At 43.0% G+C, this 27,698-nt stretch overlaps 2 protein-coding genes and 1 long non-coding RNA gene across 3 annotated transcripts in view; 2 read left to right on the top strand and 1 right to left on the bottom strand.

Moving 5' to 3' along the window:
* Positions 1-27,698, top strand: part of LOC148128979 (uncharacterized) — a 60,599-nt gene that overhangs the window by 8,811 nt on the left and 24,090 nt on the right. The window lies entirely within an intron of this gene.
* Positions 10,003-23,110, bottom strand: LOC148128980 (uncharacterized). Its single transcript, XR_015746037.1, has 3 exons — positions 23,026-23,110; positions 21,544-21,596; positions 10,003-11,329 (listed from the first exon to the last, which is right to left on the bottom strand). It is a non-coding gene; the product is annotated as an uncharacterized LOC148128980 (long non-coding RNA).
* Positions 22,949-25,742, top strand: LOC148128981 (kelch-like protein 11). Its single transcript, XM_087947745.1, has 2 exons — positions 22,949-23,573; positions 24,145-25,742. The coding sequence occupies exons 1-2, from the start codon at positions 23,059-23,061 to the stop codon at positions 25,718-25,720; spliced, it is 2,091 nt and encodes a 696-aa protein (XP_087803871.1). The 5' UTR covers positions 22,949-23,058; the 3' UTR covers positions 25,721-25,742.

Here is a 27,698-nt window from a genome sequence, read left to right on the forward strand (position 1 = left end):
AATTAATAATAAAATAAAATAAAATTATTATTTATTATTAATTATTTATTAAAAAATTTTATTTTTTATTTTATAATTTTCCGGCCAAATTTTGTGGGGGGGAAAGAAAGCTCGCCCGCCTCGCGCCTACCTCTCCTGCAAATTATTTATTTTTATTAATTTTTCGGCCAAATTTTGCGGGGTGGGGGGGGGGGGAAGAGCTCGCCCGCCTCACGCCTACCTCTCCTCCTGCAAATGCAGCAGCGGTGGCAGCGGGGCGGGGGCAGAAGCGGCAGCGGGGCAGAAGCAGCAGCGGCGGTGGGGCAGAAGCGGCAGCGGGGCAGAAATGGCAGCGGCGGCGGGGCAGAAGCAGCAGCGGCGGCGGGTGGGGGGGGGCGGCGGCGGCAGAAACAGCAGCGGCGGCGGCTGGGGAAGAAGCGGCAGCGGCGGCGGGGGTGGGGTGGCGGCGGGGGCAGAAACGGCAGCGGCGGCTGGGGAAGAAGCAGCAGTGGCAGCGGGGTGGTGGGGCGGCGGGAAAAGCGGCGGGGGAAGAAGCGGCGGTGGGGCGGCAGAGGCAGAACGGCGCGGCGGGGTGGGGGTGGGGGCGGCGGGGAAGAAGCGGCGGGGGCAGAAACGGCAGTGGCAGAAGCAGCGGCGGCGGCAGCAGCAACAAAAGGTGGCGGGGCGGGACTTTTGGGCTGTGGCTTCCCGCCTTTTATGTTGCTCGACTCGCCCTGCCCCACCTCGCGCCTGCCTCTCCTCCTCCTCGCTGGATCTTTCTCGAAGGTTGGGGTGGGCGTTGGGCCGCATTGTGAGGCGACCTGGGCCGCATGCGGCCCGTGGGCCGCGGGTTGGACAAGCCTGGTCTAAATCCTCCTTTGGGATCAGCGAAATTAGGGCTCCCCTCCACGAGTCCGGCATCCTAGCTGCTAAGAGTACCTCGTTAAATACTTCCAACATCAGTGGTCCCATTTGTTCCATGATTGTTTTATATAGTTCTGCTGGTATCCCATCTGGTCCTGGCGATTTATTGTTACTTTGCTTCTCTATTGCTGACTTCAATTCGGACCATGTAATATTTTTGTTTAATAGTTCTATCTTTTCCTCTCCAATTGCTTTATCATTCGCTTCCTCTAGGTACTTCCTTACTTTATCCTCGCTGACTTCTTCCTTTTTGTATAATTTTCCAAAGTATTTATGGGTGATCTCTTTTTTCTTCTCTATCTCATGTTGCAAATTGCCCATCTCGTCCATTAGTTGGTGTATCAGTCTTTTTTCTTTTGCTTTTTTAAGTTTGTGGGCTAACCATCTCCTTGGTTTGTTTGCATGCTCAAAATAGATTTGTTTGGTCATTTTCAGGTTTATCTCCAATTTTTCTTGTTCGAGTAGATTCAGTTTGTGTTTAGTTGTTATTAACTGGTTTTGTATTCTTTGGTTTTTGGGATTCTTTTGTAGTTGGGTTTCTAAGTCTTTAATTTCTTGTTGTAGGTTGCTTTGTTGAGCCTGCTTTCTTTTATTTCTCATAGCATTATAAGAAATTGTTGTTCCTCTTATAATTGCCTTCATTGTGTCCCATATATTTTGTTTCAAAGTTATTTCATTATTGTTTTCCTTTAAGAAAAAGTTGAGTTCTTCTTTCAGTTTGTTAATGTATTCTTCTTCATTTATTAAATGGGTGTTAAGTGTCCATCTTTTCTTTGGTTTTCTTCTGCCTCTCCAAATTAATTGAATTGGGTTGTGGTCGGCCCATTCATTTGGTAAGATTTGCTATCTTTAACTTCATTTACTAATTCACCATTCATCCAGGCCATGTCTATTGTCCAAATTTTATGTGGGTTAGAATAATAAGTGAACTGTTTTTCTTCTGGGTTTAGTTTTCTCCAGATATCTACTAGGTTCAGTTCATTCATCATATCCTTACATAGCTTCGAAAATTCTTTTTCCTTTTTATTCTTACTCGCATTACTATGACCTTTTCGATAGTCAGCAATAGAGTTAAAATCGCCTATCATACAAATGTTGCCTTTTTCGAAGCCTATTATTTTTTGGTGGAGATCTTTAAAAAATTTACCTTGTTCATCATTTGGGGCATAGATTACTACCAGTAGGAATGTAATACAATTAATCGAAATTTGTACAACCAGAGTTCTTCCTTCAGGGTCCACCCAGATTGGCTCCGCTTTTAAGTTGTCTCTCACGTATATTGCAATAACTTTCTTTTTGTGCTTATCTGCTGGTGCTGTGAATAGCTTTCCAAGTTTCGGGCAAACTAAAAATCTTTCTTCATTTTTCCTAATATGTGTTTCTTGTAAGCAAATTATATCGACATTTTGTTTAATTAGTTTAGTTAGAATCCTTTTCCTTTTAGATCTTGAGTTTAGACCGTTTATATTAATGGAAAGAAGTTTCCTTCCTTCCTCCATTTAACTAGATCTGTTTCGCTTTTTGTCTTGTAACTATACGGCTCTCTTCTTGTGGTTGATGTAGGGTTGTTTCTTCTCTTTCCTGTTGTGAGTTGTCTTTCCCTTGGATTTGAGCGGGTCTTTCTTCTTTGTTCCTGTGGCGGTTACAGTCTTCCTGTGGCGGTTACGGTCTTCCTGCAAATTCCTTTGGGTTTCCTCCCTAGAGTGTTGATCCTCTGTAGTTGTTAGCTGTTCAAGGAAGTCTTGTGCCTGTTCTATAGAGTCTATTTTAATTTTTCTTCCCTTCCATGATATTAACATCCCTTCTGGGATTAGCCATTTGAATGAGATTTCTTTTTTGTTTAAGTAATTGGCTAAAAATTTGTAGTCTTGCATTATGGCCCTCACTTTTCTTGGAATTTGCTTAAGAATTGTGATCTCTTTGCCCTTATATGTTATTCTCTCATCTCTAGCCAATCTAAGTATTAGGTCTCTCACGCATCTTCTTGAAAAACGGATATGGATCTCCCTCGGGCAGTTGTGACGCCTTGTGTAACTGGTATTCACCCTATAGACTTCGTCAAATTCCTTGAATAAGTCGTCTTTCTCTTTCTCTAATAGTTCAGCCAGCAGACCTGCCATTAATTGCTCTAGTTCTTCATTCTTGGATTCCAAATACAACAAACATCTCTCCTGAAGATATCATTGAAATAACCAGAGATGGCCCTGAGTTCAAATACAATGATGGCTTGGTGGTGCCAAGATTTTGTAGAGTTGTTTGCAAAAATGAGTCCAGCAAACATATATTCATTCATATAATAAATACCATTGCAAAAACCAATCCCACCCATAAAAAACTTCACTCAAGACCAAACGTATCCATACAGCAAAGAATCCGCTCCCATGAAGTCCGCACAGAACTCAAACATCGTCTTCTAGACAATGGAGAAAATGACCTGTACATTGACTACCATGCTGATTGCATCAAAAGAAAGTCACACAACCCGCAACTCCGCATCCAACCCTACCTCATCCAACCCACCATCACTCAAAACTAGGCACGCACGCCCCTAACTACCTCTATTCCAACTGCAACTGGCCTTAAATGCAAGCTACTCAATGCAAGAAGCCTTGTAAATAAAATATCTGGATTTCTCCTCTTACTAAATACAGCTAAATTCGACATCATATTTGTCTGTGAAATATGGCTCAACGAATCTCTCCCTGACTCCATTACCACAGTAAGAGACTATAATGTTTACCGATCAGATTGTGAAATCCATAGAGGACGGGGTGTTGGTATCTTCTATAAAAAGTCCCTACATCTAAAAGAACATCCAAGTTACCCGGGAGCTTGCTCTTCCTGAGACCATCGTCTGTGAACTGTCCTTAAATATAATATTTTGATTCTTACTATGTTACAGGGCCCCTGATTATGACATCAAACATGTGAACAAGTTAAATTCACTACTAATTTGGGCAACATCCTGCCTACATGTTTATCTTCCTTGGTGACCTCAGTCTACCTCATATTAACTGGACCCTAAACGAGTGTAAAAATGAACCCATACATGCAACCTTCTACAATGCTGTAACAAATCTGGACTGGAACAACTAGTAACCAACAATACTAGACTTAACAATTGCCACGATCTCATCTTCTGCAATAGTTTGAATTCAATTTATGGATTACAAATTAAAGAACCCTTTTCCAACAGTGACCACCAGATGATTGACTTTTATGTCAACATATGTCCACACAAAAATCATCATAATGACGGGATCCCCAATTATAACTTCAAAAAAGGCAACTATGATCTTATAGACAACGATCTCTCATCCCTTGATTGGCAACTTCTATTCACTGAATGCAATACTGTTGAAGAACACTACAACATATTTTTATGTGAAGTCAAAAGAGTCATCAAACTATATGTACCAATAAGAACTCCCCAAACCAGAAAAAACAAATTACCCATAATAATAAGGAAGCTTCAATCAAAAAAAAAAAATATCACTTTGGCGGAAAAACAAATCCGGTCATGTTGCCAACTTCAAAAGCAAATACAAAAATTTATGCCACCAGATAAAGACTGAATGCACCAATTATCACATTAAACAAGAGGAAAACCTTCTACGCACCAATTCCACCCACGCTTTCTACAATTTTGCAAACAACAAATTAAAGACTCAAGGTCCATCCCACCCCTGAAATGACCTAATGGTAAAGACTACAACAAAGACACCATTAAAACCAACCTCTTTAACACATTCTTTGGCTCAGTATTTGTAAACAGCAATTGATCATGCCCACTATTTCCTAGTCGAATCACTGACAACTACAATGATCTAATACATATCGATTTTACAGAAGACAATGTTGAAAGAGCAGTACGCAATCTAAAACCGTCTCTATCTATTGGACCGGACGGAATATGTGCCTACTTCTTTAAAAAGCTATCCACTGCCATAGCCGAACCTCTAAGCATAATCTTTGAAAAATCCTTCAGGAACAGCTCCTTGCCAAACCTATGGTCACTAGCCACGGTCATCCCCATCTTCAAAAAGGGAGACCCCAGCCTAGTTGAAAATTACAGACCAATCTCTTTATGCTGCATCACCTGTAAAGTCATGGAATCAATTATTAACCAATCCATTATCCTCCACTTAGAGACAAACAACCTACTCTCTAAAAAACAATTTGGTTTCAGAAAAGAACTATCCTATAATCTACAACTTTTACACTACAAAAACTTATGGACTACACAAATCCATCAGGACAAAGCAATAGACGCAATTTACATAGACTTCTGTAAAGCCTTTGATTCAGTGGTACATGACAAACTACTCCTAAAACTAAAATCTTATGGTATCTCTGGACACCTGCATAACTAGATAGAGGCGTTCCTGTCAAACAGGCGACAAATGGTCAAAATTCAGAGCGTCCTTTCAAATTCTGTACCTGTCAACAGTGGTGTTCCCCAACGCAGTATTCTAGGACCAACTCTCTTCATACTCTAAGTGCTAGAGCCCACTGTAACTACATAAGCAAAAAGGCATTAAGAGTTGTTAACCTAATCCTGCGTAGCTTTTTCTCTGGTAATATCACATTACTAACTAGAGCATACAAAACATTTGCTAGACCAATATTTGAATACAGCTCATCAGTCTGAAACCCACATTATGTATCTGATATTAATACAGTTGAGAAAGTCCAGAAATATTTCACAAGAAGAGTTCTCCACTCTTCTACTCGTTGCAGAATACCTTATGCCACCAGACTTGAAATTCTAGACCTAGAAAACCTAGAACTACACCTTCAGTCTGATCTAAGTATAGTACATAAAATTATATATTGCAATATCCTACCTGTCAATGAATACTTCAGCTTTAACCATAACAATACAAGAGCACATAACAGATATAAACTCAAGGCAAACCGCACCAAATTTGATTGCAGGAAATACGACTTCAGCAACAGAGTGGTCAATATCTGGAATACTCTACCTGACTGGTTTCTTCTCCAAACCCCAAAAACTTTAACCTTAGATTGTCTACTATTGACCTCACCCCTTTCCTAAAAGATCTGTAGGGGGCGTGCATAAGCGCACCAACCTGCCTACTGTCCCTGTCCTATTGTTTCTTTTATATATTTTTAATTTTTCTTATATGTATCCATGTATTCATAACTATGTTTATACTTATACCTGTTATCTTATAATCGCTTGACAAAGTAAAATAAATAAACAAAAGTAAAATAAAAATAAGAAGAGAAAGACTGGACTGGCTATTTTCAAAATGGTAAAATCTGTTTAAGATTTTGTTTTTCTTTTTTCTTTTTTTGTCTGCTGTAATTTGAACTTGGAGGAATAAACTTTTGGCTTTTTTCTTCTTCTTTTAAAGTTTGCTGTAAAAACAGAGTATTTCTTTTTTTTTTTTTTAAACAAATTTTATTAGTTTTTAAAGACAAACAAAACATAAACCTTATAAACATTAAACCTCTTTCCCTTGTACATTTTTACAAGGCAGATAATACAATATTTTATACAGTGTAATTTTAATATATCCCATTTCTACTTAAATATCTTTTAACACTCTCATTTCTTCTCTTTAAATTTAATCATCCTATTCATATTTCCCTCTGTCTTGTTTACAATTATTCTCCTCCCGCTTTCCTCCAAGGTTTTATTGAATCTCACATAGACATACACACACAAAACACATAAAGTAAAACTTCTTTTTCAAAAAAGTAGCTTGGCCCTGGATTACCTCTCTTTGTATGGACTTCAATTAAATTCATATTCATCTTATATGCCATTACCTATCTTAATTACCATTCTGTATCTTCTTTATAACTTCTCCCCGCTTTCCACTCTTCTTAATTCTATTTTATTATCTTAATTTAAATCATTATATTTCTATCCTTTGTCCATTGTTTTCCAATTGTCTATTTATCTCATTCCCCATAATAAAATAAAAGAATTTCTCCTGAAATCACAAATCAAAGTATGATGCCTTTCCATCGCACCTCTAAATTAACATTTAAGGTAACTCCAAATTCCCTATCTGATTCTGCTTAGTACATACTACTTACAAAAAAAAAAATAGTAAATCCATAACATAATTATATATATAATTAAACATTAAATCTCATAACATTCCAATTATCTATTTCAAAAACAAATATTACAATAATATATTCATACTAACATCCACACAATAGTCAATTAAAATCTATATTTAAACTAAGTATTTTAAACCCTCCTTTTATTAAATCTTAAATTCTACCATTATTAACCTTTAATATTTTAGTCTTTACTCAAGTCTTATAAAATTATAATTTTCTATTTCTAATACAAATACTACAATACTATCTTATGTACCTTGCAGAATCCTTTTAAAACAAAATTATATTACCCTTTATCCCTAAAAAAACATTTCTTTTTCACATCTTGTTTCATACCCTCGTGGCCTTTTCCCCCCTTCTTCCTCCCTGTCTTATCCCATCTGGTCTTTTTACCCCCCTTAACTTCCCCTCTCTGTTGTATTTCTCTTTCCTTTTGCTTTCTAGCCTTATATTGATTTTGCATCTTATTTTTCTCTTAGATATTTTTTTAAGTCTTATATCCTTCTTTTTTCCTCTCTTTCTCCTTCCTTTCTTAAGCAACTCTGTGGGTTTGTTAAAGATGGCTTTTTCTTCTTCTTCTTCTTCCATCAGTTGTTGTATTTGCTGATAAGTAGCAAGCGCCATTTCTAAAAAGCAAAAAATTTCTCCCACATCGTCTTTCTTTATTTTGCCATATTCCTCTCTCAGTTCATCAGCAGATAAAGTCATTGTAAATCCTCTTCTTCTTCTTCTTAAAACAGCCAAAGATATTTCCAAGCTTAAAACAATTCCCAAAGTCCCCAAATCACCAAATAATCCAAACAAAGCACAAAGTTCTTCCCTTCTTCCTGGGTTAAAATCAGTTGTAAAGGGAGAAAAAAAAAGCCAGTCTGTATTTTAAATTCTTATTACAGTAACTTCCAATCTCTAAAATCTTCCAGGCATCTCCTTCAACAAAATCTTAGTATAAATTTTCCTTTTGTCCTCTCCCTTCCCATTTATAACAAGAAGCTTTGAATTTTTACCTTTTATAGAATAGTAGTATTTTCAGCATTCATTTGTTAGTTCCATGTGGAAGGAGAGTAAACTTTCACTTTAAACACTTTCACTCGCCGCTTGCAAATTTCTTCTGGAAACAAAGTATCTTTCGAAGAAAAAAAAACCAAATCTTAGATTTCAGGGTATTAAATGTATCTTCTAGTCCCAGTTCAGCCAAAAAAAACTTTCGCTTCAAAAATTTCTCCTTCTTCCTCCAGCACGATCTTGTCCGGTTGCTGGCTTCTTTGTGGCAGCCATTGCTGACCGCCGCTGGACCGTCTTGAGAAAAAGAGGTTGTGCCGGGTGGGGAAGGGGTCTGTGAACACCCCAACCCCTTGTCCGGATCCTCCCTGTCTTCGGTTGCCTCTACGGGGCAACCTTATCCTCCAAACCCGTCTGGGTCGGAGGAACCAAGAATGGCTAGCGCGGCGGGGATCGCAGAGATCACGAAACCCCGCCGCTTCCGAAGCCTGGCGAAACCGGAACCTAAAAACAGTATTTCTGATGGCATTCATTCAAGCTAACATTCTATCTGAGACCGAGGCATTCTTCGTAAACTTAAGCAGGTGTGGGATTCTACCCGTTCTGACTGGTCCTATAGAACAGGGGTCCCCAACCACCGGGCCCCGGACCGGTACCGGTCCGTGGATCACTTTGTACCGGGCCGCAAAGAAATAAAAATAAAAAAAAATGGCGGCTTTCTTAGCCTTCGGTGAATGCTGCTGGGATCAGGGATCAAGAACACAAAGGAGAGAAGGGGAGGGAGGAAGCAACCGAAGCCTGTCCTGCTCTTCGGCTCAGCGGCTTCGGTTTCCTCCCACCTTGTTCCTCTCTCAGTCGCTCTCTCGCTCCTCCACCAGCCCAGGAAGAAACTGCTTCAAAGAAGCCAGCAGGGTGGCTTCCTGTCAGCGCAGCTCCTCCGAAGCGCCCGTTCACCCCCACACAGCCGCCCACGGTTCAATCCAGTGCTCCGTTCTGCCTGCCTGCCTGCCTGCCTTCGTTTCTGGTTGTTTCGGAGAAGCTTCGGCTGAGAATAATAACTATTTGCCTCTTTTTCTCAGCCAAAGCTGCTCCGAAACAACCAGAAACGAAGGCAGGCAGGCAGGCAGGCAGGCAGAACGAAGCACTGGATTGAACCGCGGGCGGCTGTGTGGGGTGAACGGGCGCTTCGGAGGAGCTGCGCCGACAGGAAGCCACCCTGCTGGCTTCTTTGAAGCAGTTTCTTCCTGGGCTGGTGGAGGAGTGAGAGAGCGACTGAGAGAGGAACGAGGCAGACACCTGAGGGATGAGGCTGAGGAAGGCAGGGCTGAGAGGCGGGGCTTCTCAGCCTCCTGCAGGGACTTGTCCTGAGCCGCGGAGACAGCCATGGGCCGCCACCGCCCAGTGCTCAGTTTTGAAGGCACTCCTCAGCCAGGCGCAGTTCCTGAATCTGCAGCTGAAACCCTCCGTTTTAAAATGTCCCAATAGAAGAGAATATCTGTCGCTCAGGGTTGCAATGAGGAGGCATTGGCGCTCTCTGAACTTAGTGGTTTGCTGGCAGACATTTTATTACCCGACTAGGTAACAACATCAGATGTTACCTAGTCAGGTAATGAAACGTCTGCAAACCACCAAACTCGGACTCCCCCCCCCCCGGTCCTTGAAAAAGTGTTTCTGCATGAAACTGGTCCCTGGTACAAAAAAGGTTGGGGACCACTGCTATAGAACCCCTTGTTAACTTTCTAAGCATTTTGGAGAACCAGTAGTTAGAAGACATCTCTTTTTTTTCCCCACCCTTATTACATTCTTGGCAGTATGCCTAGACCTACTGTCTCCAAACGAGGTTTTTGTTTTTTCTTTCCTGATACTTTCTTAAAAGGGGAAGGGTTGTTTTAAGCTTGTTGCACTGCTGTTAGGAAGAAATACTCCCCTGGAAATACTTCCAGCCGGCATGCAATGATCATCACTTTGAAGAAATAATTGAATAACAAGCAGAGCTACGAAAAGAAACTTTTTAATGACAAGGAACCAAGATGAGTGACATTCAGCAAGGCTTCTTGGTTAGCTAGAAAGATTGACATTCAAACATGAATTTACATAAACTTTCTGAGTTTTGGTTTAAAACTGTTTTTTTGTGAAGTTTAATTCTGTACTTGGTGACATTTAATCCTGTATTTATAGATGGGATAAATTTCCCTATTCAGCTTTGTTTGGAAAGAAAAAGATTGATCTCTGTTCCTGAAAAAAAAACTGGGTTGAGAAATCTGGCTAGTTCCTGTGTCTATTTCTTCTGATAATTGGTTTCACAAGCAACAGCTACTGTTGTGATTTAATTATTTGTGTTGTGTTTGAATTTTTCCTGCCTCATAGTTTCTTTTTCTATCTGGGGAGGGGGGGGTCTTCCTTCACTGCTGTAGTGGTATCTGGCACTGTCCTTTTGAGCTGTACTTCCAAGAGGCAGGATGCAAGCTTGGCACTGATTTTTTTACTGCCTTTTTGGAGGAACATGTGATCTTTCCTTAAATCTGGATGATTTCCTTAGGATATCTTGTGAGGTGAGTGAGACCAGCTGGTGTCTTTAAGTGGTGCAAATGGATCTAAGGATTGCTTCTCCTGGGTGTGCTCTTTCTGGAGAACTTAAATGACTCTCTGCTAAAGGGTTTCACTTTATGAGCAAGAGTTGGCTGCTGATAGTTATCATTGCATTTTAACTATTTTAATTCCTCAAGGTGCTCTGGCACCCTGCCTGATTTGTAACTCAGGCTTGCAGTTATTTTTAATTTAATGATTGGTATTTAGGGCAGCTTTTTGTAAGCAAAGAAGCTTTTTATATTGTACAGGTAATCCCTGACTTACAATAGTTCATTTAGTGACCAAAGTTACAATGGCACTGAAAAAAGTGACATGACCGTTTTTCACACTTACAACCGTTGCAGCATCTCTACTGTCATGACAGGCTAGTCGAGGAGACGTGAGTGATGTTCAGTTGGTCACGCCCATCCAGTCACATGACCAACAACTAAGCCATGCCCACAGAACCAGTTATTAAAAAATTTGAATCCCATCCCTGAACTTAAAGAATGTTGGTGTATCTCCTGCATCTGCCACATTAGGTTTTGCAGCATTGTATATTTCTGAGTACCATGTAAGGACTGAAAGGGGATTCTCACGTGACAGGCTGTAGCACAGCAGCGAGGCTGAGGCATAGGAGGAAGTAACAGCCAACGCTTCTTCTCAGCCCAGTAGCGGTAGGCCTCTTTTCTGTACTGTTTATCAATATCATCACTGTTCTTCCATCCACTTATGGACATTGAATCAATTGATACTAAAAGATAAAGAATGTATTAAAACAATAGAAAAAGAAATTGAATTTTTCTTCAAAATGAACAGAAAAGACTTCATTACAAAATATATGGGACACAGCAAAAGCATGTCGGGCGGTTAGCTATGATTTATACAGCAAGAAAAACAAGAAAAAGAAACAATGTCAAAAGATACTAGAACAAGAGTATAAAAGAGTTGAATTTGACTTACAAAAAGAACCGCAGAAGGGAAATTTAAAAACGCAAATGGAAATAATAAAACATAAATTAAATTTAATGGAAAAAGAATTGGCATAACAAATTAAAAGAGCAAATCAATTTTTTTTTAAATGGCAATAATCCAGGAAGATGGTTAGTTTATAAGCTGAAAAAGGAAAAAGAGAAGAAACTGATTAGTAAATTGCAAGATGAGAAGGGAGCTTCCCAGTATCAAAATGAGAACAAAAAGAACGTAATTCAGGAATTTTACAGAAAACTATATGATCAAGAAAAAGTGTCAGAGGAAAAAAATAACATAATATTTTGAAAAAGTGGAATTACCAGAGGTATCTGAAACAGTGAAAACTATGTTAAATGAAAAAATAATGATGGAACTGACAGAAGCGATTAAAAAACAAAAGAGTGACAAAACACCAGGGCCAGATGGGTTGCCGGCAGAACTTTATAAACATTTATGAGATGTATTAAGTTTCCCAATGCTAGAGATGTACAATGAAGCACTGTCAGAAGCTAAGATACCAAAGTCATGGATGGAAGCAAATATTACCTTAATTCTGAAAGACGATTCAGATTTAACACAAATGGAGAACTATAGACAAATATCACTACTAAATATAGACTATGTAACATTTGCCTCAATAATAACAGAAAGACTTACAATATTTTGAATGAATTTATACATTCAGATCAAAATTGATTTTTACCCAAAAGACAAATTAAAAATGTGAGAATTATTTTGACCTTTGAATTTCTTATATGACTTGATTTGCCTGTTTCAGGATGCTGGATTAGATAATACTTCACAATGTTATCTGTTTAAATGTCTAAACTACTGTGGAAAGGGACCTTCACGAAGACAGTAGTGTCACAAAAACAGGAAAAGCCCAAGGTCAGCCATAAAACAAACTTACATAGGAAAAGGAATCAAATAAAAAAGGTATTAAAGAATCCCTATAGACAAAAGCCTAAGTAATTAAGAATACTAGACAAATAAGAAAAGGAAACAAAAAGATAATTTAGAAAATCCTTACAAACACAGGACATACCAAATAAGCAAAACAAACAGACAAAAGATACAAAATATAAATTACAAAAGGGACAGACAGGAGATTGCCACAGAACAAATATGAAAAACTATCTTAAAGCTAAAAGAGATTAGAGAAAACCAATAATACAATCTAGCCACCCCACGGAGTTTGCCTTCCGCACCCCATGGAGTTTGCCCTCTGGCAGGAATAAAGACAAACTCAAACAGGATTTGAAACATTAAGCACAAATACAAACATTCACACAAAATCAACTTACAAAGGGAGAAAAGGGTATAAAAAACCAGGGATTTACCATAAGAAGCTAGCAAGCCCAGGAGCGCAGACTTTTCGCTGTCCCTCGCCTTCCTGAAAAATAAAAAGATCCAGCTTTCAAGCAGTTGTCCGTATCCTTGTGCTGGAGCTCTCCCAGCGGGAAAATTGAATCCTCGAAGGAAAGGCATTTTGGCACCTTTCAACAATTGGCGACCATGAAGTTTTCCCAGCCAACCCTGCCACCGGACCGGGCCCGTGGATCCAAACCCAGCCGGCATGGACTTCTTTGTCCAGGGACAACATCCACGGACCCAGCCCGGAAGGTATAGGGTAGTAAAGGGAGTCCTTGAGCTTTTCCGCTCAACAGCTTCTTGAAAGCAGGTGAGTACCGCTTCAAATTTATAATCTTACTAGGGAGGGGAGTGGAAGCGTGAGTGTACCAGGTGTGTGATTGTGGGTTTTCTCTGCGGAAACAGCGGGACCTCACCTCCTCCGTGATTGCCAGCTGCACCCCATCCAGCTGCTAGCTCAAACACGAGCCGTGACCGGCTGGATTTGGGAATGCAAGGGGTGATCACAGAGTGTGAGTCCTTCTGAAGAATGTAAGAAAAACCTAGCGGGCTGCAAAAGGAACTGGTGTTGGGAAATAAATAAAAGCAGAGGAAAAATAGTCCCTGTGCATCCCGCAAGCAAAGCCCTGTGCATTTAGAAGGGGCCCGTACCGGCTGCTGGCAAACAACATTGGAAATAGTTTGTCTAAAAAGCAGAGAAGGTTCTTCCAGATCCCCACCTTTAAGGGAGATCTGAAAACTGATGGCTGAGTGTAGGGAGGGGCCCGTACCGGAGCTGCTAGGGGGCAGACGGTCCTCCGAGATCCCTGTTTTTTAGGGGGGGGGGTCTTCAAACTGACGGCTGAGTTTCCCTAAAAGAAAGGGGCCCGTACTCCGTGTGTAGGGAAACCAGAGTCCTTTCCAGACCGTTTTTGTCTGAAAACTGACGGCTGTAGCCCAGCTAAACCAAAGTAATCCCCACATCAGACAGGGAATATGGGAAGTTGTAGCTCGAAGGCAATGGAAGAGACCCCCTTGGATAAATTACTTGAGGCTTGGGACGAAATGCAAGTGCCTGTCCTGACTGGAATGCATAAAAAAGAAGCCAATTTTTTTTGCAAAAAGTGGGCTTTATTGCGAGATGACACAGGTAGACAAATTTGGCCTGATAGCAGTACTTTAGATTATAAAACCCTGAGAGCACTTAGAACACGCATTAAACCCAGCCAAATACCCTATTGGTATTGCTGGGCTGAAATGGCTAGGACCAAAGACCTGACCGAGGGAAAAGATCAAGAAAAACCTGAAACCCATTCCCTGGAAGGAAAGACTGAGGCACGGATTATGGCTCCCCTTTTAAGCAAACCAGTGCCAGGCAGAAATAGGGGACAATTAGAATACGTTTTTACCCACACTCCCTTCTCTGCCTCTGATTTGGTCATCTGGAAAAAGGATACCCCAGCTTTCAGGGCTGATCCTCAAACAGTAATTCAAACCCTGAAATCTATCATAGACAGCCATAATCCACCCTGGGGTGATATGACCCAGCTGCTACAAGTCTTTCTAACTAAAGATTGAACTATTAAAACTATTTGAAAAACCAGACCAAATAGCTAAACTACCAGCTATCCCTGGACAGGCAGCCCCAGCCCGCATCGCATGGCCAGTACATCGCCCTGACTGGGACTACAATGATACCAATCACTGGGATGAATACACAAGAGCAAAAAATAACTTACTAGAAGCTTTAGAGGAAATAGGTAGAAAGCCTTTAAACTAGTCAGAATTCCAAAAAACAACACAAAGAGAAAAGGAAAACCCTGATGCCTTTTGGGTCCACCTGTCAGAAGCAGCTATTCCATATGCCCATCTAGACCTTAGCTGCCTGAAGGACCAAAGGATTTTAGCTTCAGCCTTCATGGACCAGTCCACCGTGGATATCAAAGAGCATTTCCACCGCTTCGTCTCTAACTGGCCAACCTTAGAAATAGCAGAGTTGCGCAGGATCGCTAACTTTGTCTATGATCAAAGAGACAAACTGAAAGAGGAGAAGAAAGATAGGAAAAGGAGGATAGAAAGACATGAGGACTTAAAAATGTTTGCTGTAACGCAACATGATGCCAGACAAACGCCAGGTAAAACCCCCTATAATTCAAGGAAATGCTGGCATTGTGATAAAGCAGGATGGTCGCAAGGCAAATGCCAGCATTGCTATAGGTCAGGGGTGGGCAAACTACGGCCCGCGGGACACATCCGGCCCGTTGGTCATTTTAATACGGCCCGCCTCTGAAAAAAAAATAGGGGCCGGCCAAAAGAGACCCCGCGCCGCGCGCCAAAAAATTGCACACACAACACGGAGCTGGGCAGCCGCTTCCCTGGTAGCGGGGCCAAGGCCACCGCCTGGGGATCGCCCACTGCTTTCCCTCGCCAGGGCTGGGCGGTGGCGTGTTGCCCTGCGCCGTGTGGCCCCCGCCTGGCAGCGTGCTTCTCAGCTGGTCTCATCCTCCTCGGCCATACAGAACAAACAGGCAGAGAAGGAGGAGACCAGCCGGCTGGTTGGGGGAAGCTTTCTGCGCCGAAAGAGGCAGCTACTAATCTCCGGCTTTGCTCCGCTTCTCCAATGGTCCAGCACCACCCTGTTCTTCTTGTGCTGCGAAAGAGGTGGCTAATGATCTCCGGCTCCGCTCTGCTTCTCCAACATCCGGCGCCACCCTGTTCTGTGTCAGGCCCAGCAAGTCCGAGCAGCCGGCGCACAGAACAGGGCGGTGCCGGATGTTGGAGAAGCAGAGCAGAGCTGGAGATCATTAGCTGCCTCTTTGGCAGCACAAGAAGCCTCCCTCAACTGGCCAGCTGCTCTCCTCCTTCTCTGTCTGTTTGTTCTGTATGGCCGAGGAGGAAGAGACCAGCCGGCTGGTTGGGGGAAGCTTTCTGCGCCGAAAGAGGCAGCTACTAATCTCCGGCTTTGCTCCGGTTCTCCAATGGTCCGGCACCACCCTGTTCTATGCGCCGGCTGCTCGGACTTGCTGGGCCTGACACCTAGAACAGGGCGGCGCCGGATGTTGGAGAAGCAGAGCGGAGCCGGAGATCATAGCCGCCTCTTCGCAGCACAAGAAGCCTCCCCAACTGACCAGCTGCTCTCCTCCTTCTCTGCCGGTTTGTTCTGTATGGCCGAGGAGGAGGAGACCAGCCGGCTGGTTGGGGGAAGCTTTCTGCGCCGAAAGAGGCAGCTACTAATCTCCAGCTTTGCTCCGCTTCTCCAATGGTCCGGCATCACCCTGTTCTTCTTGTGCTGCGAAAGAGGCGGCTAATGATCTCCAGCTCCGCTCTGCTTCTCCAACATCCGGCGCCACCATGTTCTGTGTCAGGCCCAGCAAGTCCGAGCAGCCGGCGCACAGAACAGGGCAGCGCCGGATGTTGGAGAAGCAGAGTGGAGCCGGAGATCATTAGCTGCCTCTTTCGCAGCACAAGAAGCCTCCCCCAACTGGCCAGGTGCTCTCCTCCTTCTCTGCCTCCTTCTCTGCCTCTCCCCTCTTGCTCCTCACAGTTGCCCTGAGCTGGTGCGGTTCTTTACTTGGGCAGCCAGACGCCCGCAGCAGCGCCTGCAGCAGCAACAGGCAGTTCTGCCCGGACTCTGCTCAGGTGTCCGGCTGGGGCTGTCAGGAGTTGCTACCGCCGGCGCAGCTCCGCGCGGCTCCAGTCCCGCGTTGCCTTGGGAAGGGAAAGGCAAAACCAGGAGCCGCTGAGCCTGAACCTACGGTGCTGCTGCTGCCGTTGCAAAGCACCGCCGCGGCTCTTCCTTTTTGCCTTTCCCTTCCCGAGGCAACGTGGGACTGGAGCCGCGTGGAGCCGTGCCGGCAGTAGCAACTCCTGACTCAGGGGGCCTCCGAGGGGAGGGGAAGGAGGAGAAGAAGGGGGGAAGGGGGGGCGATTCCCAAAAAATCTTGTGCTGATCCGGCCCGTCTGTCAAATTGAATGCGGCCCCCCGAGCCAAAAAGTTTGCCCACCCCTGCTATAGGTGCAGACAGGAAGGGCATTTCAACAGGCAATGTAGGCAACACCTTTCCCGCAACCGGTATTACCCACCACCTAGAAACATGAAGCCAGGCAATAATCCAGTCCATTACACTGAACAACAAAGCTTTAATCATCATGCACCACCCAGCGCTCCTTTTCCTCAAATAAATCATAACAATGGACCTCAATGGGAGCAAAGAAGGGAAAATGACCTGCCCCTTTCCTGACAAGAACATGAGAATGAAAACACTGAATTCATGGCTACCTTTAACGGGCTGGCTATTTCCCTAAAAAAAAAAAATGGCCCTGAAGGGGAACCCATTGTCACCATTCTTATAGGAGGAAAAAAATACAATTGCTTAGTTGACACTGGAGCCACCTCCTCATTAATTACTGAACCACCATATAAACCTTCAGTGGCTGAAGGGGCTTGGGATAGCATAATGAGAGTGGAGGGGGAAATAATCCCTGTAGAATTTACCCACAACATAACAGTAGAAGTAGGACCTTTCACAGTAGCTCAACGGGCTGTCCCCTGCTTAAGAGCCGTGGCGGCTACAGGCGAAGTTGTGAAACGATCTAAGGATTTAGTACTAGGACATCCACTATTGCTGAAAGTCCCCCATGAAGTTTTTGCGATTCTCTTAAAGAACCAGACACAAGCCTTCACTCAGCAGCGTTTGGCTCAACATGAAGCTGAACTTTTTACCTCTGATCACATTACGTTTGAGAGATGTAATACTCTAAACCCAGCTACCCTGCTCCCCACAGAACAGGAGGAAGGTAATCTCCATGATTGCCTCCATTTAGTGCATGACGCTGAACTACCCCACTCTGATTTAACAGATACCCCGCTACAAAACCCCGACATTGAACTCTTCACAGATGGTTCCTCCTACATGCACGAGAACAAAAGAGTAACAGGAGCAGCTGTAGTCCCCCTACAAGAAATCATCTGGGCTTCCCCCCTTCCCCCCTCCCACAGCGCCCAAGCAGCTGAGCTTATAGCTTTAACTAAAGCTTGCGAAGCTGCAAGGAACCGATCTACTAACATCTATACAGATTCCAAATACGCTTTTGGAGTCTGCCATGCAACAGGAGCTCTATGGAAACAACTGGGGTTTTTAACTTCAGCAGGACTACAGATAGTACATGCACCATTAGTAGCCAAACTATTAGAAGCCATCCAATTACCACAAGCGCTAGCAGTCATCCATTGTAAAGCCCACCAAACAGATGACTCTACAATAACAAAAGGAAACCAATATGCAGATGCAACAGCCAAATGGGTGGCAACCAAACCTCTACCTCACACCATCATGACACCAGCCTTAACAACTAAACCAGAACTACCATACAAACAATTTCTAGATAAAGGGGAATCTGAACAATGGGGAAAAAAATTCAGCAGTTTTTGAGCAAGGATTTTGGAGTGGCCCAGGTGGCAGACCCATAACCCCATGACGTCTCCTTAGGTTAATTTGCCAAAGACTACATACAAAGAGACATTGTGGCACACAAGCTATGGTAGATGCCATCAGGAGGGTATGGTATGCACCTGGAGCCTATAGTGAGGCTACAAGAATAGCCACAACATGCCAAACCTGCCAAGAAAATAATACCACCTCCAGAAAAGCAATTCATGAAGGAGGAAGGCCCTGGGCACAGAAACCATTTGAAAATATCCAAATGGATTATATACAGCTACCTAAGTCAATTGGGTATCAATATGCTCTTGTCTGCAAGGACCAACTAACCCACTGGGTAGAGGCCTTCCCATGCCGCCATGCTACTGCCCTAGAAACAGCCAGACATCTCCTCAAAGACATTGTGCCTAGGTTCGGGGTCCCCACCATTCTGGACATGGATAGGGGAAAACACTTCATAGCACAAGTCCTCACACATATATTCCAGGCTCTGGGCATTACCCGAAACCTCCATGTGCCCTATTCTCCAACATCATCAGGAGCCGTGGAGAGAGAAAACAAAGAGGTGAAGACCCTACTGGGCAAACTCTGTCAGGAGACACACCTCTCCTGGCCACAAGTGCTCCCAATTGCCCTCTTTTATATCAGAACTAGACCAAGACAAGATATAGGTATTTCCCCCTTTGAGATCCTTTTTGGTTGCCCCCCCTCTGATACCCTACAAGGCCTAGATCCTCATTCCCTTTGCCTAGATAGAGGGGATAGGCTTCTCTCTTCTTATCTTACAGCCCTGCAAAAGAGACTACAGACCCTCTGGACCCAGAGTGTGCTGACACAGACCTTACCCCTGGAAGAAGCCCTGCATCCATATTAGCCAGGAGATTGAGTGTGGATCAAGTTCTTCACCAGAACCTCACCTTTACAACCCAGGTGGAAAGGACCCTACCAAGTCTTACTAACTACACACACCACCATAAAGGTTGCAGAACGAGACTCTTAGATACATTGGACACATGCAAAGGCAGCAGTCATAGACCATAGCCAAAGTCCACCACAATCGATCCCACCCATCAAACTCAAGAAAAATCTGGACACAGATCAATGGACGCTTGCAGCATTCTTCAACACCATTGAACCACGCAACTGTGAGGAACCAAGTGCAAATGTTGAATTACACAAAACTGGACTCCCAGATGCTGAGTTATAAAACTCTATTTTTTTTTCTCTTACCTTCTCCATTTTTTTCTTTTTTCCCTTTTTTCTTCGTATTTTTTTTTAAAAAGGAAGAAACTTCAGCCATACCTTTTAGTAATTTTTGAGACTTGACCTATACCTTATTTTTACATTTTATTGTTACCTTTTTTTTACATTGTACTAAAAAAAAGAAGGGGGGAGAAAAGCAATGGGAAACATGAAATGCAATATATACTATGTATTATTATCTGTAACAATTGTAACACTTGTAACACAAGCAACTGCATTCCTGGAACCAAAGCTTATCCCAGAGAAAGGAAACGTATGGGAATATTTAGCAAGGGAAATATTCAACACCATTAACTTTTGCTTAGCAGAAGGGAAATCAGTCAAGGACAACCACATGCCTAATGGGAGTGGCAACTAGACCACATAACATCATTAACTACACCACATTTAGAAACCTTCCTGACTCCTACGAAAGCATTTTTAGCTGGGGCCACTCTACAAAAACCAAAGACCACACCATGTACACCCTACACATTGCTGCAGTAACCACCTCTGAGAGATGCTTTAATGTCACTGGGTGCAGCACACCTAGGGTCATAGAATGCACCAGCCTTAGCAACACAGAACTAAAATGCAACTACACAGAGACCATATCATTCTCATATAGTTACCTGAAGCTCCCACCAGGGTGGTTTTTTCCTTTGTGGCTTAAAAGCCTACTCATACCTTCCTGCAAATGCCACCAACGGCCCTTGCATCTTGGGAAGGTTAATCATGCTTATGCCATCCTTACACAGATGGCACAGGAGAGCCTTCCAAACCCTAGACTCAGACTGTGACTCCAAAGTCTCCATTCTCACCAAAGCAGAATATGTCTCATTGGCAATATCCCTAGTGGGGATACCTGGATTGGCAGTGCAAAATTCTAGAAATTTGAATAGCCTAGCATGTACTCTAGCAAAAGGCTTGAATTCGACCTCCCATGCCCTGGATGCCCTTAACAGAGAACTGAGGGAGGTCAGAGAAGCCACCCTGGAGAATAGGGCAGCAATAGACTTCCTCCTCTTGAAGCATAATTATGGCTGCGAAACATTCCATGGGATGTGTTGCTTCAACCTAGATGAAACCTCAGGACTCGTAGAGAGGGATATCCACCACCTGAAAGAGCTAGCTCAAAATATTGGTCATGAACAATCATTCCTAGACTTTTCATGGCTCTTCTCGTGGATACCAGATTTCCATTGGTTCAAAATCCTTACAACAACCATAGTCACTATTTGTGTCTTTGGAGCCCTCATTTGTTGCCTCTGTCGATGCATACCACCCTGCCTTAGTTGCCTAAAGGCCTGTATCCCCTCTCAGAATAGAAAATCAAAGGGGAGACAGGCGGCCATGGTGATGATCCAGATTGATCACGAATACCAAGTATACCCAGACACTCAATCAGAGACCGCCCTCTAAAAAAAAATAAAAAATGAAGGATTGTGGAAAGGGAACTTCACGAAGACAGTAGTGTCACAAAAACAGGAAAAGCCCAAGGGGAACATCAGGTCAGCCATAAAACAAACTTACATAGGAAAAGGAATCAAATAAAAAAGGCATTAAAGAATCCCTATAGACAAAAGCCTAAGTAATTAAGAAAACTAGACAAATAAGAAAAGGAAACAAAAAGATAATTTAGAAAATCCTTACAAACACAGGACATACCAAATAAGCAAAACAAACAGACAAAAGACACAAAATATAAATTACAAAAGGGACAGACAGGAGATTGCCACAGAACAAATATGAAAAACTATCTTAAAGCTAAAAGAGATTAGAGAAAACCAATAATACAATCTAGCCACCCCGCGGAGTTTGCCTTCCGCACCCCATGGAGTTTGCCCTCCGGCAGGAATAAAGACAAACTCAAACAGGATTTGAAACATTAAGCACAAATACAAACATTCACACAAAATCAACTTACAAAGGGAGAAAAGGGTATAAAAAACCAGGGACTTACCATAAGAAGCTAGCTAGCCCAGGAACGCAGACTTCTCGCTGTCCCTCGCCTTCCTGAAAAATAAAAAGATACAGCTTTCAAGCAGTTGTCCGTATCCTTGCGCCGGAGCTCTCCCAGCGGAAAAATCGAATCCTCGAAGGAAAGGCATTTTGGCACCTTTCAACACTACTATAAACTGTTTAACTACTCTTTAACCTGTTAGCAATAATATGATTTGTTGGAGTTAATGTAATGGTGAATCTAGTTATTAGTATTTTGTCTGAACTCAACAATGTGATTATTCAATAAATAATAGGTCACCAAACGATGCTGTTTTACACTAACCATTAATTAGTCTACCATGGTTTCTGACAAACAACAAATCAGAAGGAACCACTTTTTACTGACTGCACATACTAGGGTTGGATTCAAGAAACAAGTGGAAGGATTAGAATATTATTCTTGATTTAATTTCCTTTACTATCATGTTTAGTTTCAATTATAGTTTACCTCCATTTTCTTATGTTTCTGAGCTTAAACAGTACACTTTGATATTCTTTTGAGAGCTGTAGATTGCACAGCTTCACACACTTTGCATAAATCATGGTTTGCGGATGATCAGTGATTAGGTCTGTTGGAAGAAATATCCATTTAGTTCAGTCCCAAACTGGGAGAAAGACACTGGAAATGATTGGACAAATGTTTAATGATGAACAGAACCATCAGCATTTATGGTTCTGGTGCAGCTGACCAATTAGTTTGATGACTTCATGGATTTTTATAAGTTTCAGGGATGCTGCTAGGGGGTTGTGCAATGTCTGAAATGCCTTTAGGATTAGGAGATTGTGTCTTCTCTAAATAGTAGTGGTTTTCTCCTGTACGATTCTTAATCCCATCACGCTGGAGCTGAAAGTCTTTGTAGATAGGCTGCCCCAATCTTTCTTAACACGAAGTATCTGCTAGGGAGGGCATTAAGAAAGGCTAAGTCTACTTTCTGCCTTTAAAAAAACATAATATTCTGCCTTTTTAATATTCCTCAAAATATTTCATTCTTCCAGGAGGGAGATGCAAATGCAAAATTTGACGAGTCTAGTTAATGACATAAATTTAATGAAACGATTTGCAGAAGGTGCTGAGAGGCAATAAACAAGTTTTTGTCACGTAAGAGGGTTAACTTTAAGAAGAAACGTTTGTATTTTTAATTTGTGCGTTTCTGCAAGGAGGGAGTTTCCTGAATATGCTAACTCCCTCTTTGATACAAAATGAGCAATTTACGCTACATAGGAATCTATAGTTATCCTGACGATATTAATTCAAGAAATAATTGCTGAAATTCTCTTCATTAAACAGAAACCAGTTTTCGCAAGCAAGATAACTTGTGTGAATTTCATCTCTACATTCTTTTATCTATCGTCGCAAGCGGCTACTTTTTTTTCCATATCCGGAAGTATACTATAAATATAACTCTACGATCCTGTAAGTGACGTAATTAGATTTAGCTACGGGAAAAGTGTTCGAAACGATTGAGAAGCCAAGATGGCGGCAGCTGGAGGTGGCGGCGATTTGGACGCAGGAGGCTACGGCGACGCAGTTGTCGACCTCCCAGGCCTGGAGGGGGAGGCGAGGCCAGAGTCAGAGCCTGACTCGGAGGTGTTTTCGTGCGTGGCCCACTGCTCCGACCTCGCCTGCCGCCAGAACGAACAGCGGCGGTTAGGCCTCTTCTGTGACGTCACGTTAGCCTTCAGTGGCGGCAGCAATGAGGAGGAGGAGGAGGAGGAGAGGGGAGGGGGCGGGGCCTTCCGCGGCTCCGAACCCCCGCCGCGAGAGTTCCGGGCTCACCGCTCCGTCCTGGCAGCAGCCACCGAATACTTCGCTCCTCTCCTCCTGGGCGACTTTGCGGAGTCCCGCTCGGGGCGGGTAGAGTTACGGAAATGGAGTTCGGGAGCGGGACCAGACCCGGAGACGATCAAGGCGGTCATCAGCTTCATGTACACGGGGAGCATTCGCGTCAGTCCTGGCAACGTGCACGAGGTTCTGGAGTTGGCCGACAGGTGAGGCGGGAAGGAGGAACGAAGTGTCAGGTGATAAATCAGGCGCCGACCGACAGAAATGTTTGTCCGAGTTCTGATGGGAGAAGGTATCTTCACCCGAGGGCCTTCTTCGTGAAGGCAACCAGGGATGGTCGGTCAGTCAGTCATTCTCTCCTTCCCTGGACCTGTGAAAATTGATCTTGGGTTCCAGTGTAGACCAGTGATGGCTTTAGTTGGAGTAGACTACTTTTCCAGAAAGACTAGGCTAGCGTCTGGCTTGCTATAATAAGGCACATCAAGACGCTACTAGAATTGAACAAAGTAAAGAAATAACACCGAATGGCAGCATTAAACATGGCCCTTACCAAGGTGAAAATTATTATGGCAACATTTCTTCTCAGTGCAGTTTCTGAATTACTTGAGTTATAGCATGAAGGGGGACTGCTGGACAGTTGAAGAGAACTTCAGCTCTGGCACCTTTTGAAAAAGACACCATTTTTGAATGTCAGCTTAGTGGAAAGCAAAAAATGCAAGTTATTAACTAGTCAATAATTCTCCAGTGGTGTTTTTAAATTCCCTTTTTGTTTTGCAGGTTCCTACTAATACCTCTAAAAGAATTTTGTGGGGAATTCCTCAAGAAAAAACTGAGTCTCTCCAACTCTGTAGCCATTCACAGCTTAGCTCATATGTACTCTTTGAACCAGGTGGCTTTAAAAGCTGCCAAGATGATCAGGAGAAACTTCTACAAAGTCATTGAAGATGACGAATTCTATACTTTGCCATTTCATCTTATTAGGGACTGGCTTTCAGATTCAGAAATCACAGTGGATTCAGAAGAGATTCTCTTTGAGATGCTTTTAAAGTGGGTCCAGAGAAATCCTGACGAAAGAGAAAAGTATTTTGCAGAGCTCTTTAAGCTTCTCCGACTATCACAAATTAAGCCAACCTATTTGACTCAGTATGTTAAAACTGAAAAGCTGGTGTCAAGCAATGAAGCATGCCTCAAACTTGTGTTGGAAGCAGTGGAAAGCCATGCTCTCAAGGGTGGGAATTTTCAGTTGGATACACAAGTTAATTCCATTATCTTATCTCAGCCTCGCTTTGGCCAAAACATGGATGTTATCATGGTCATTGGTGGTGTGTCTGAGGGAGGCGATTACTTGAGTGAGTGTGTGGGGTACTTTATTGATGAAGATAGATGGGTGAATTTACCACACATACACAATCATCTTGATGGGCATGCTGTGGTAGTAACCGAATCCTATCTTTATGTGGCAGGTTCCATGGAACCTAGCTTTGCCAAGATCATGGAAAGGTATAACCCAGTTAGAAATGTTTGGGAGCGGGTTTCCAATCTGATATCCAGAAAGCATTCTTTTGGATTTACTGAAGTAAGGGGAAACCTGTACAGCATTGGTGGCCATGGGAATTTTATCCCTGGTTTTAATGATGTAGCTGTCTACAATCCTGATCAAGATAAGTGGCACAACTTGGAGTCTGCCCCAAAGATACTCCGGGATGTTAAAGTGATCACAATAGACGACAGATTTGTTTACATGGCAGCTCGCACACCAGTTGACGGAAATAATGAAGATGGCTTAAGGTCTGTCATTATTTGCTATGATGCAGACACACGACAGTGGCAAGATTGTGAGTCTCTGCCACTCCTTGATAACTATTGCTGCTTCCAAATGGTTGTGGGGAACACCAACTTTTACCACACTGCTTCGTGTTGTCCTAGGAGCTATCCTATAGACCATGAAGAGGCCAAGAGAAAAATCTCTAATCAAATATCTGATGACATTCTGGAAAGCTTACCACCAGAGGTTCTTGGCATTGAAGGGGCGGCTATTTGCTATTACAAAGATGATATCTTCATCATAGGTGGATGGAAGAACAGTGATGATACTGATAAACAGTACAGAAAAGAGGCCTACCGCTACTGTGCTGAGAAGAAGCGTTGGCTGTTACTTCCTCCTATGCCTCAGCCTCGCTGCCGTGCTACAGCCTGTCATGTAAGAATCCCCTTTCGGTCCTTACATGGTAACCAGAAATATCCAATGCCGCAAAACCTAATGTGGCAGAGGGACCGGATGCGGCAGATGCAAGAGATACACCGACATTCCTTAAGTTCACGGAGAATGCCTCAGAGTCAGATAGAATGCTAGCTTGAAAAATGATATCAGAAATACCTGTCGGTAATTGTCATGCCTGCAATGGACTAATAGTCACCAAACTACTTAAGCATTGGAAACGAAGCTTTCTTGGTGTTAAGTGTTTGATCTGGATTACAAGCGCCACATGGAAAATTGGTGTATACTGGCCATAAATATGAAGGTAGGCAGATGTAGAAAACTCTTAAGAATCTATTGGTTTCTCCATAGATGTGATCCAGATTTAGAATCCAACAAAAGAATTGTTCTTGCGGGGGGGGGGGGGGGGGGGGGGGGGGGGGGGGGGGGGGGGGGGGGGGGGGGGGGGGGGCGGGGGGGGGGGGGGCCCCCCCCGGGGGGGCCCGGGGGGGGGTGTCAGGGTTGGCGCGGCCGCGCACTTCTTGCCTGGAAGGTAGTTCAGGCGCCGCGCCGGCGGCCTTCCTTTTGCCTTCTTCCAGGCAAGGGGGGGGGCGGGCTGGAGCGAGCCTGCGCCAGCTAACCTAAGCCCCAGCCGGTACTCAGCGGAGCTCGGGCGGTGCAGCCTCGCTTCCTTGGGAGCTGGGGAAGGCTGGGGCTGTTCTTCACTGTGCACAAAAAGGGGGGGGGGGCCTCAGGGGGGGGGGGGGGGGGGGGGGGGGGGGGGGGGGGGGTAAAAAAACTATATTTTATTTGGGGGGTTTGGGGGGGTTTTTTCTCCCCCGCATATACGGTACATCTTTTTGTATTAGGCTTGTTTTTTTGTGTTTTGGGTCATCTTTCATTTTAAACATTATACAGGTCATGTAAAGTATTTCAGTTTGTTCTAAAATGATGATATATATGTAATGGACCATTCCAAGGTTTTCTTAAGTCTTCTTTTACAGAGGTATTTCTCTTCTGTTATGAATTTCTCTCAAATTTGGAGATGTAAAATAACTAAAAAATAAAGCTCTTCTAAGAGGAATAAAGCACAGAATTTCTAAGAACTTCAAAATGTTCCATGCTAATATTTTATAGTTTTATTTATCCAAATGCTTGAAATTGCTAAATAGTATTAGTTATAAGTTTTGCTGTTTGGACCATTCACAATTACGTAATAAAATATGTCTGCATTCCTCAGCTTCACTATAATTTTTAGGGATTACTGTTCTGCCTTTCAGTAGCCTCACTTGTTTTCCATTATTTTTTTTCAGTTAAGAATTGTGGCCTTAAAAAACGAAAAGACCAAAAAAAATCATAATCTATAATTTAAGCAATTGGAAATTCATTATACAGGGCTAAAGTTGTATAAACTTGGGTGTTGGTAAGTAAGTCTCAGTACCGTCTGATTTATCTTTGACAATCAAATCCATTTGTCTTAAGGTGACACCATTTGTTTTGTGGACAGTACAAAGTGCAAGGCTGTTCAATTGGAAAATTTGCCTGAATATCCTTGACTTGAGATTCCATATCCTCCAAGTCTTGTCTTTTGGCTGCATATAAAATTTATTCTCACTCAAATAATTCAAATGATTCAAATACTGTAAATCAGTGGCCCCCAACCTTTTTTGTGCCGCGGCCCGGTACCGGCATCACAAAATCATCCGTGGCCCGGTACCGGCATCAGCACCGGTCCGGGGACCGGTGGTTGGGGACCCCTGCTGTAAATTATTTGCTGTTTTCTCTCTACCATCTATCCTAGTAGCATGCACAATCCTATTTGGTGGGTTCTGGTAGTTTTATGAAAGATACAGAATATATTCAGGTGAAAGAAATATATTTTATTCAAGAAATACTGAAGTTTTGTAATGCTGCAGAGATGTTCAGGCAGGCAAATTTATGTAAAGCTTTTATGCAGCATTTGACGTCAGCTTATTGATCTAAGAGGGTATTTAACTTTATAAATTCTTTTCCATTACAGATACATGTCCCAAAGGGTTAAACATGTTAACTCATCAAATCATCCTTGCTTAAGTAGAGCAACTCTCCATCTCCCCCTATGGCTTTATGTCATAAATGTGGTAAAAATATAGTG

Source organism: Notechis scutatus, chromosome Z (genome assembly GCF_049901735.1).
Source record: "Notechis scutatus isolate UNSWTSFEM ecotype Mainland chromosome Z, rNotScu1.2, whole genome shotgun sequence".
Lineage (NCBI taxonomy): Eukaryota > Metazoa > Chordata > Lepidosauria > Squamata > Elapidae > Notechis > Notechis scutatus.

Bases quoted from the DNA above. Each gene is read 5' to 3' on its own strand.
- LOC148128981 (XM_087947745.1), top strand. From the start codon at position 23,059: ATGGCGGCAGCTGGAGGTGGCGGCGATTTGGACGCAGGAGGCTACGGC. The intron at 23,574-24,144 runs GTGAGGCGGGAA...TTTGTTTTGCAG, and splicing joins GTTCTGGAGTTGGCCGACAG to GTTCCTACTAATACCTCTAA.